Source organism: Acromyrmex echinatior, chromosome 2 (genome assembly GCF_024713525.1).
Source record: "Acromyrmex echinatior isolate Ae372 chromosome 2, ASM2471352v2, whole genome shotgun sequence".
Classification (NCBI taxonomy): domain Eukaryota; kingdom Metazoa; phylum Arthropoda; class Insecta; order Hymenoptera; family Formicidae; genus Acromyrmex; species Acromyrmex echinatior.
In genome coordinates, this window is record NC_141853.1 from 8847284 (window position 1) to 8858767 (window position 11484).

At 24.4% G+C, this 11484-nt stretch overlaps 2 protein-coding genes and 1 long non-coding RNA gene across 12 annotated transcripts in view; 1 reads left to right on the forward strand and 2 right to left on the reverse strand.

Moving 5' to 3' along the window:
• LOC147910453 (uncharacterized) overlaps positions 1-11484 on the forward strand; it is a 132944-nt gene that overhangs the window by 89457 nt on the left and 32003 nt on the right. The gene's annotated exons all lie outside the window — the stretch shown is intronic.
• Positions 26-5657, reverse strand: LOC105144528 (4-vinylanisole receptor-like). Of its 6 annotated transcripts, none has more exons than XM_087415953.1 (7): positions 5554-5657; positions 4926-5195; positions 3749-4217; positions 3553-3652; positions 3231-3350; positions 1642-1797; positions 26-113 (listed from the first exon to the last, which is right to left on the reverse strand). In XM_087415953.1, exons 1-7 carry the CDS (start codon positions 5582-5584, stop codon positions 33-35), a joined length of 1227 nt encoding a protein of 408 aa, XP_087272079.1. In that variant the 5' UTR covers positions 5585-5657; the 3' UTR covers positions 26-32. The 6 variants fall into 6 exon arrangements, with proteins under 6 accessions (XP_087272079.1, XP_087272092.1, XP_011051789.2 ...); XM_087415966.1 differs by having other exon boundaries at positions 94-126; positions 5554-5656; XM_011053487.2 differs by lacking the exon at positions 26-113 and adding an exon at positions 1023-1264 and having other exon boundaries at positions 5554-5656.
• On the reverse strand, positions 7270-11459 carry LOC105144521 (odorant receptor 9a-like). Of its 2 annotated transcripts, none has more exons than XM_011053477.2 (7): positions 11371-11459; positions 10290-10556; positions 8549-9020; positions 8338-8437; positions 7974-8093; positions 7652-7807; positions 7270-7438 (listed from the first exon to the last, which is right to left on the reverse strand). In XM_011053477.2, exons 1-7 carry the CDS (start codon positions 11399-11401, stop codon positions 7385-7387), a joined length of 1200 nt encoding a protein of 399 aa, XP_011051779.2. In that variant the 5' UTR covers positions 11402-11459; the 3' UTR covers positions 7270-7384. The 2 variants fall into 2 exon arrangements, with proteins under 2 accessions (XP_011051779.2, XP_087272209.1); XM_087416083.1 differs by having other exon boundaries at positions 10290-10560.

The following is an 11484-nucleotide window of genomic DNA, read 5'->3' on the forward strand; positions in this document are numbered from 1 at the left end:
CAACGACCATAACATGTCTACTCACTTGAGTTTTACATTCTATTAAAAAACTTGAATAACAGTTTATAGATGCTTTTTACTTTTTTTGTCATCGATGTCAGTCTTAGTTTATGCTATAATGTCAAACTGTAATCAGTTATATCTACTACACTTGATAATAATGTATTGTAGTGTAAGTAACATATTATAATGTAGTGTATTACTAGTGTGCCTACACTTAATTAAATTAAATTGATAAAGAAAATTATTTTACTGCATCCTTTTCTTGTTATTAATAATAACTTATAAAACGTTCTAGAAACTTATTTAAAAAGTTAGAAATCAATAACAGTATAACATTTTTTTTGTTATATAAATACAACGAATATGTTTAAATTAATTTGTTTAAAATGTTATTTTTTGAAGGAAAAATTATTACTTTTCCATGTTAAACAGAAAGGATATACATATAACTGGTTAATATTTTTAGTAATTAAAATATTATATCTATAACATATTAAAAATCTTAGATTTTTGAAAATAAACTAGGAATTTTTTGATATAAAACTATAGTTTTAATACTAACAATTTTTATATAAAAAAATTATTTTATTTTATTAAAGGAGAATTTCAATGAGTGCCGCCACTAGTAGTATAGTCCATATGGAATAAAATTGTTCAAAATATAAGAAGTCATCATAAAAACTAAACGATTGACATACTTTAATTTGACATACTTTTTTATTAAATGAATTGCTTTTAAAATAGGTTAAACTATTAGGTGTTGGAATTAATTCGTAGCGTTTTTTAATGAAAGAATGTTATTTATTTCACATGAGCATTAAAAAATACATTAATGAAAGTACTTCCCATCTCTTGTAAAACGCTACGAATTAATTCCAACACCTAATATTATATAAACTATTATATAGTTCGAACATTTCAAACTGATTAATCTATATTATATAATATTGCATAAAATCAGTGCTAAAATAAAATTAATGCTTTAATTGGATGTTTTAACTTTAAAATTCATGGAACTATTATATCTGCAACGATATTTTTAAATTTAATTTAAATTTTTAATTTTTCTGTTACTGCTTAATATAATACATGTCATGTTTCACACAAATAAAGCAATAAGATTTATTTGTTTTCAAGCTTTATAAGCTATAATATTCTATTAAAAATTGCACATCGAAAAAATTTTACATTCTTCTTATTTTTTTTTTCAACTTTTTATTGTGTGCAAGACGGATATATAACCAACGGATGTTTTCACAAACTGAAAAATATATTTTTTAATATAAAAAAAAATATATTTTTTAATGGTTATATAGTTAACAATATAAACTTTGATTTACCGTAATTATACATATTGTATTATTATAATTGTACATAAATAGATCAAAATAAAAAAATCGAACTTTATATATTAGGTGTTGGAATTAATTCGTAGCGTTTTTTAATGAAAGAATGTTATTTATTTCACATGAGCATTAAAAAATACATTAATGAAAGTACTTCCCATCACTTGTAAAACGCTACGAATTAATTCCAACACCTAATATATATACATATTAAAATGTAATACAGATGCTATAATAATTTTTAACAAAATTTTAGTGATATCAATATTTTAATATTCAAGACAAAACTTACACTGCAAAATGTAGTCATTGTAACAGGAGACACTTTTCCAGCGGTCAGATAGACCGATTTAGAACCTCTTGTCATTAAGAGCAACAAATCTTCTATAGTTTCTGAATTTAGAGTGTACCATTTGTTGTTATATGCTGCATAATATATTTTATTGCACTTAAAAATATCAGAAGCTTTTAGATATCAACTGTTATGTACATTGTATGTATTAAAATAAAAATTAGCCATTATCATATGACACTAACAATAAAAAATATGTTTTGTTTTATGAAAACTTTTGTAACAACAAAATTTTAGAATTTTTATAACAACAAAAATTTGATTGAAATATACTGAAAAAAACTTTTGTTAAAATGTATTGAATAAATCTGTAATTTTATATAAACTAAATTATTTAGTTGATATAAACAAATATTTTTGTTATTTACGAAACAGAAAAATAATGTTGCAAAAGCTGGCCTCTCTCCCCCTCGCACTTAATTAAATCTTAATGAATAAATTATATAATAATGGGTTATTTATGCGCTTTCAAAATCCGCAAAAATAATTTTTGTGCTTATTTTAGTTAATTAAAAAAATTTTTTTGTGAGGGGGGCTGAGTAGACTGTCTTCTATGTTAATAACAACTGATTTGAAAAATGATCAGAATTTTACACAGAATTTTTGTACTATTTATACGCTTTCATATTCACATAGTTTCAATTTTTGCGCTGCATTTGTTAAGGCACTTTCTTCTTGGAGCAATCATATTCGTTCCTAAGTCGTTTAAAATTGCAAAATTACGTCGCGTAAAAATAGAAATTGCTTAGTAGCACATTGAAAATATATTTTGCATAGTTAGATAGTGTAATTTTGCAATTTTAAACGACTTAGGGATGAATATGACTCCAAGAGGGAAGTGCCTTAAGGGATGCAGCACAAAAATTGAAACTATGTGAATATGAAAGCGCATAAATAGCTCATAAATCTTGTGTATTTGATTTTCCAAATTGGTTGTTATTAACACAGGGCTGATTAACAGCTTACTCAGTCTCCTACAAAAATTTCTTTTTTTGCGGATTTTGAAAGCATATATAAATAACGCATTATTATATAATTTATTTATTAAGATTTAGTTAAGTGGGGAGGGGGGGCAGACAGACATTAATTTTTTTGTTATATAAATAAAATATTTAGTTGTTAAAAATTGCACCAAATAAACAGTTTTTGTGTTGAAGGCACAACAAATTTTTTTTCTATATATATACATATACATATATATATATATATATATAATGTAGAGTTAATTGAAGTAACATTCAATTTACAACTTTATAATAAAAAAATATATAACAATTTCTTTGCAAAAATGTAACACAAGTTGTAATTTTTCGTATTCTATATTATGTGCGAATTGTTTAATATACTTCAACTTTCTATTAGAACAAATTGAAATTTGAAATAAGCAACTTTTTATTAGTTCTATGTTTCATATTGTCAAAATAATTAATTTAAAAATACGCAATTTTCTTTCCTTCTGCACAATATTATATTTTATTATTTGTGTCATTTTTTCTTGTGAAGAGATGCTATATGTATGTATAACTAACCTGAGCAATTAAAATCTCACCAAGAGCGCAATATAGGCACATGTGTGCAAATAAATTTATAACGACGGAGAAAAAATATATTAAATGAGTGATCGACATATCATTTCCTTCATCAAATAGCTAATTAATTTATAAAATAAGAAAAAAATTAATTTTCTTAATAACATTAATTTAGAATTTTAAAATAGCATTACATAGATATAGTAACTTTTTATTAAAATTGAATATCTGTTAATTTAATATTAATATATTTTTTACTAAGTATTATTAATTTAAGCAAATTTTTTTTAATAAGTTCTTATCTAAACATTTAAATACTTACACTGATCATCCGAAATCCAAAGAATGCGAAGAGAATTACATGATATATAAATAAGGAGAGAAGTATTATATTATATGTATCTTCAATAACATCAATAGTTCTATTAAAAGATATTTAATGTATTAATATATTTTATGACACGTTTTACATGAATTCTGCTTCTATATACCCATATATTTTCTTATAAGTAACATACCTAAGCAAACGGTTATGATTTGCTATGCAACTTTTTAACATTTTATGATAATTCATGTACTTATTTAAATGTGTTAAACGATTTTTTAGAATGTCTAATTGGCCGCATACGTGAAAAATTAAGAGACTTAGAAAATTGTCTATTCCAGAATAGGCTATCATGGCAATTCCTGCGTATATGACTTGACTAATAAATGTCAGTTCGTAATATGGTCTTCTTGTTATATCATAAATGTAACGAGTTTGTACTGGCAATAGTTTTCCTGGATCAGTAATATTAGAAGTTAGTCTTATTGACATTCCAAAAATTGGCAATACTGTGATGAAGAACCACGCTAATGCCATTATACAATAAGAACAAATAGAAATTATACGAGCATTCTGTGCTCTTTGGATCATCATGCTTCTCTCTTGATCACTTTTTAACGTTATCCAATCCTTCACGATCATATTCATAATTGGTATATTTGCTTAAAAATAAACATTTTTTTATACACAATAATTTTACAGCGCTGCTGAATTAAAATATATTAAGCTTAAATAGATTAAGCGTAAAAGATTTAAAAAAGGAAAACATGAAAATAATATCACTATTTTCATATTTTCTCAAGAAAAATAATATTACAATTTTTTAAATTAATAAAATTGATAATTTTGGAATGTACTAATCTTATTATACATCATACAAAATCTGTTATTTATAAAAAGTAAATATTTTATCTCTATATGAATATGTGTGAATATTTATATGCAAACATATAGGTTTGAAATAATGTAATATTTTATAATCTTCTACAATATTTTCATAAATAATTAGCAAAATCAATTTTGTTATAAAAAGATCTTATTTAAAGAAAAGGTACTCATTTAATTCTAATAAATAATTAATTCTCATAAATATACATAATTTTTGAGATGTAAACAACGTTTAAAATATGTAATTCGTAAATTTTATTATTTAACAACTCTAATGAAACAAGTCTGTACATAAAAATATATAGTATATGTATATTTCCAAATATAAATCAATTTTATTAATGTAAATAAATTGAGTGATCTATAAATATGTATTTAAAGCTATATTTAATGTTAATCTGATTTAATTTAGATCTCATTTAATTTAGATATAAGTTATTGTATTTTTAAAGCTTATAAAATGCGACCAAAATGATGATTACCTTCTTTTTTCCACCAAAAAATGATGATTCTAATCAAAGAGCTTATGAGTGGTAATGTAAGTTGTAAATTATCTAACATTAATGAACTATCTCCAAAAATTTTTATTAGAGAATGTATAGAAGGAATAAGAATGCAGATCGTTAATCCTAGAAGCACCACCAGCACTCGAAAATTGCATATTAATTTCTGCCAAGGATTTTGTGCAGTCCTAGGCCAAAGTCCAATCAAATTTAAAGTGAAACGGTTTAATTTTACCGCCCATTCGAAATCTACCTATAGAAACTTTGATAAGTACAGACTTCATAAAATTGTAATATACAATTCCAAATACACAAATGTATTAATAATTAAATCAAACGCACTGTGTGTAATAGTTTAAAATAAGATATTTTTGTACTAATCAAGTAAATCTAAAGATTCAGGAAATAATAAATAACTGATAATATAATAATAAATAATAGTAATAACAACTAATTCATTGATACAGACTTTTTGTTAACAATAAAAACATAAAACATAGATTGTAAATATATTGTAATACAATTGTTTGCACACATTCTTATTAAGGTATTATCTGAAGACTTTTTTCATATATAATTAGAATAATTGAAATTTATATATAAGCACCTTGGTATCCATTATATTTCGAACTTTCCATGTCTAGTGTTATCTAAAGACTGATGTCTGTTCCTTTTTCGTGAATCGACATTACCTCCTATGCAAGGAAAAAGCGTTTCTTGCGCATGCTTACAATATTGCTTCTCGAAAGTATCGAACGATCAACTTGCAACAAAGTATTTTAAATATTCTGTTTTTACTCTTATTTCAAATTTCCATCAAGTTATACATCCAGCTATTGCCGATTATAAGATGCGCAGGAAAAAATTGCAGAATATCAGATGATGATATAGTGATAGAAAAAAACATGTATAAGTATACGTGTATCGATTAATATTTTCATACTTCTATAATCCTCTGTTGTGCATGACTGCAGCTTTTAGTACACTATAGCACAGAATTTATCGTGCATCGCTTTTATGGTTTTTTAATTTTTTAAATAAATTTATTAAAATTTTATTGTTTGTTTTTATATCGAGTTTTTCAAAATAAATGCAAAATATAAAAGTGCTATTGTTAGATCATTCATCTTTAAATCTATATAATATTTATGATTATTATTATTATGGATAAAATAAAAATGTTTAGTACACACTGAAAGAAAAGATTGGTTGAATATGATGTAATTAGATGCAGTAGCTAATTAAAAATATTATGCTATATTTTACCATCTAATTTGCTGCAGCAGCCATAAAATTGACCAGCAATCTAATTTATACGTATCAGATTGTTGTCTATTATTGATTTCCGTAATACCATAATTTTTACTGAACAGCTCTACTTTTACATTCTAGCTTTATGTGTGCGTAATAAATTTACATATGATATTTAAATATAAGCAATAAGGAAATAAAATTATTTTTACAAATTAATATTAATATCTGAAATATAAAAATTAATTACAATTGCTACACTTAAAGAAAAGATTGCTGCAGCAAATTAGATGGTTAAATATGACATAGCATTTTTAATTGGCTACAGCAACCAATTTTTGGTTGCGTTAGTCAATTGAAATCTTATACTGACATTGCGAATAGGCTAACACAATCAACAATTGGCTGCAGCAACCAATCTTTTCTTTTAGTGTAGATAATAGATATAATTTTAAGTTTGTAACAGTAGCTATGAGCTTGAATGCGACAGAATATATATTAGTGGTTATCTTTGATTGTTTGTAACAAATCATTACATTATGAACATTTATGTATAATGTATTGGGATTTTCAACTGGAATTGAAAATGTGCTATTAAAGAGTACACATATATAATTTTGTAACTTATATAATATTATAAAAATAAAGAGATTAATATATAAAAATCACAAAATTAATTTAGTTGGAAGTAATCGCAATAAAAAATATATTTTTTTTAACAGAAATTCAATATATAAATATTAACATTTGTAATAAAACTTTGGAAAATCCATTTTAGAAAAATCAATAGAACAAAAAATTGAGTCGTTGATGTCCAAAGATGTTCGTTATATTGTCAAAATGAATTTATCTATAACTTATGTTAATTGATGCTCGAAAATTTAAATTTTTTTGAGCACTCCCTTACAAATAATTCTGCTGACGTTCATGTTTAATGATACGTTGTATAAAATAAATGATTAAGTTAAAAAGTAATTTTCACGAGAAAGCATTCCTTTAAATTATGATTCTTTTAAAATTAAATTAAATTTTACATCTGTATTATTATTTAAGAGAATAGTGGCGTAGTCTATTTAATTGCATTAAGACATATTTATTTATAAATCATACGTCATTACCGATGTAATTAAATTGATTTTCTATCAAAAATTGTATGAAAAAAATTTTACATGCTTTCATTTTTATTATTACCTTCTTGTTGTATGCAAAACGGATATATACCCAACAGATGTTTTTACTAACTAAAAAACAAATTTTTAATGGTAATATGATAATAATTTAAATTGAATAGTTAAATAATTATAAAGTTTGATTAAGATAAGATTGTACACATATCTAAAATAAATAATTCAAATTTTATGTAGGTACTATAATTACTTTAATTACATTTTCATAATCTTGAATAATATTATATTTTAATATGATATTTATACTCAAACATTAAAATATCTTACACTGCAAAATGTGGCCATTGTAACAGGAGACACTTTTCCAACAGTGAGACAAATTTGTTTAGAACCTCTTGTCATTAAGAGCAATAAATCTTCTGCAACTTTTGGATCCATAATATACCATTTATTACTATATGCCGCATAATATATTTTATTGCACTTAAAAATATTAAAAATATTAAACTTTTAGATATCAATTATTATATACATTGCTTCATATATAAATAAAAATTAAACATATATTATATACATAGTTTACAGTTAACATGCAAAATTATACATCACTTTATAATTTTGAAATAGAATAAAATATTTATGTAACTACCTGAGCCACTAAAATTTCGCCAAGGACGCAATATAGGCACATGTGCGTAAATATATTGATAACAGTGGATATGAAATAGATTGAGTGAGTGATCGATATATTATTTCCTTCATCAAAAAGCTAATTAAGTTATGAAAAGCATAAACAAAAAAACATAATTATTTCTGTTACTATCAGTATTAACTTTCAATTTTGTAATAATATAAGAGGAGCACAAAAGAGGAGCACAAAACGGCTTTATTAACCTTTCTCCTTTATAAATGTAATAACTTATTAATTATAATTATTAAAGTGTACACCATTATTCAGTAGGACAATTTAGACATAAACATTTTTTTATTTAACTTTTAGATACAATACTTACGCTAATTACTCGAAATCCATAGAAAGCGAAGAGTATCGCGAAATATATAAATAAAGAGAGAAGTATTCCATTATAAGTATCTTCAATAATATCAATAGCTCTATAAAAGATATTTTATGTAGCAAATATATTTAATCATATATTTTGTGTAGATTATCTTATTATTATAGATTATCTTATTTATGTATACGTTTTCTTACAAATAACGAACCTAAGCAAACGGATATGTTTTGTTAAGCAGAATTTTAATATTTTGTGATAATTTATATATTTATCCAAATATTGGATACGATTCTCAAGAATATCTAATTGGCCGCATATATGAAAAACGACAAGACTTAGAAAATTGTCTACTGCACTATAGATCATCATAGCGATAGCTACATAGATGACTTGACCCATTAATGTTAATTCATATTGAGGCCTTTTTGTTATATCGTAAATGTAATGGGTTTGTAAAGGCATTGGTATTCTTCCTGGGTCAGTAATATTAGGTGTTAGTCTTACTGACATTCCAAAAATAGGTAACACTGCGACGAAGAAACACGCTAATGCCATTATACAATAGGAACAGATAATAATTATACGTGCATTCTGTGCTCTTCGGATCATCATGTTCCTCTCTTGATTACTTTTTAACATTATCCAGTCCTTTGCAATCATATTCATAATTGGTATAATAGCTTAAAAGTAAATAATTTTTTATGCATATTAATTTTACAGGGTTGCTGAATTAAAATGTTTAAATTTAATCTTAACTTGTAAAGATTCAAAAAAGAACACATCAAAATACTATCACTACTTTCGTATTCTCTGAAGAAAAACATGATTACAATGTTACAAATATTATTACAAATCTATAAAAATGTTAGTTCATAACGTACCAATCTTGTTAATATAGATATCATATAATGTATATAAATATAAATTTTTTATATAAAGTATTTTATCTCTAAATGAATACACAGAGTATTTGGTAAATAACGACAAATCTCTCGCATAGTGATAGAGCGGACTAAACTGAATCGAAAAATTCTCTATCATTTTGCAATTTTTTCAATAATTAACAAGATATTAATTATTAAAAATCATCAAATATTGATCTTCAATAATTTTTTACTCGAGTACTATCATTTACAGAAAACCAGCAAGAGACAAAAATTTTTTTTTTTTTTCACAGAATTCTAAGAATTTCTTTGGAATTTTTTATCAACTTTTTAATACTGCATTTTCTTATATTGGCAATTATTTTTATCAACTAATTTCGGTAAAGTAAAAATGCGGTCCTAAAAAATTCTGAACAAATTCTCAGAGCTCTATGAGACAAAATAAACAATTTTTGTCACTTGCCGTTTTTCTGTAAAGTTGATAGTACTTGAATAGAAAATTATTGAAAACTAATATTCGGCGATATTTAGTAATTAATATCTTGTTAATTATTGTAAAAATTGTAAAATGGTAGAAGACTTCTTGACTCAATTTAATTCGCTATACTCTATGCAAGAGTTTTCTCATCGCTTATCAAACACTCTGTACATATGTGAGTATTTATATACAGATTTAATATGATGTAATTTTTTATAATCTTTTGTAATATGTTCTATATAAAGTAATTAGCAAAATTGATTCTCTCATAAAAAGATTTTATTAAAAAAAGATGATACATATTTAATTCTAATAAATCAGATGTACATATATATGATTTTCAAGAGATGCAAAAAATTTAAAATGTACGGATTTCAGGAATTTTATTATTTAACAACCTATTGAAAAATAGTCTATATGTACATAAAAATATATATTAATATATGAATTAATTTTATCGTAATTGTAAGTGAATTGATCTATATGTATTTGAAATCATCAATTTGAATTTGAATATTTAATTCATATGTAAGTTACATACTTTTAAAGCTTGTAACAATTATATAAATGAACAAAATGATGTATACCTTCTTTTTTCCACCAAAAAATCATGATTCTAATCAAGCAACTTATGACTGGTAAAGTAAATTGTAAATTATCTAACATTAGTAAACCGTCTCCGAAAATTTTTATTAGGGAATGTATACAGGGAATAACAAGGCCAAGTAATCCCAAAAAAGTTATCAGCACTCGAAAATTGCATATTAATTTCTGCTGAGAATTTTGTGCAGTCTTCGGCCAAAGTCCAATCAAATTTAAAGTAAAACGATTTAATTTCACCGCCCACTCGAAATCTACCTGCAAAAATCTAAATAAGTACATTGTTTATAATTATAGGATTTATAATATACAATTCCAACCGTCATAAATGTATCCATGATTGAACTAAACGCACTGCATGGAATAGTTTAAAATAAGATATTTTTGAACATTTTGTATTAATCATGCAAGAGTCTAAAGATTATTCACGAATAAATAACAAAAATAAATGATTTTGTTTGTTGCAGTTAGATATAATTAACTAAATATAGATTGCACATTCCAATAAAGTCGTCACTATTAATTTAGGAAAAGGAAGATAACTTAGTGCGTACTGCTTTCTCTCTCTTTGAAATCTTTTCTATATATCACTTTCTCTATTCTCAGAAAAATACATTATGTCCATCCTCCAAGTATTCATTATGCTCCCCACACAAAGCAAATTATAAAAAGATATAATTATTCAATATCGCGTTCTGTTTTTACGTAGCACGAATGCTCTAAGATTAAAAATAGAGAATTGCAGTCTATATCTATTACGTCTATTCCTATAAGATATAAAAATCTTAAAATGTTATATGAATATTATTATAAAATGAATGAATAATAGACACATAATATTCTAAAAATGTACATATAGGATGTAACTAAAACTATTACAATATAAACTTTGATACACAAAATTCATAAGAAACACAAATTTACTGAGATAATCCCGATTTTTTCGTTAATAATGAAAATATAAGACGTAAAATTATAAATGATGCCACCATTTGCATATATTTCTAATAACGTATTTTCTTAAGGATTTTTTCGCATACAATTAAAATAATTTGAAATTATAAACACCTTGGTATCCATTATATTTCGAACTTTCCATGTCCAGTGTTATCTAAAGACTGACGTCTATTCCTTTTTCGTGAATCGACGTTACCTTCTGTACAAGCAAAAAACGTTTCTTGC

What these genes read in the sequence shown, in the direction of transcription:
- LOC105144528 (XM_087415953.1), bottom strand. Translation starts at nt 5,584, where the DNA reads ATGGAAAGTTCGAAATATAATGGATACCAAG. An exon ending in GAAATATAATGGATACCAAG is followed by an intron (nt 5,196 to 5,553) that starts GTGCTTATATAT and finishes TTCTATAGGTAG; the next exon opens with ATTTCGAATGGGCGGTAAAA. An exon ending in AATCATAACCGTTTGCTTAG is followed by an intron (nt 3,653 to 3,748) that starts GTATGTTACTTA and finishes ATCTTTTAATAG; the next exon opens with AACTATTGATGTTATTGAAG.
- LOC105144521 (XM_011053477.2), bottom strand. Translation starts at nt 11,401, where the DNA reads ATGGAAAGTTCGAAATATAATGGATACCAAG. An exon ending in TTTTTGGTGGAAAAAAGAAG is followed by an intron (nt 9,021 to 10,289) that starts GTATACATCATT and finishes TTTACTTTTAAG; the next exon opens with CTATTATACCAATTATGAAT. An exon ending in GCGAAATTTTAGTGGCTCAG is followed by an intron (nt 7,808 to 7,973) that starts GTAGTTACATAA and finishes AATATTTTTAAG; the next exon opens with TGCAATAAAATATATTATGC.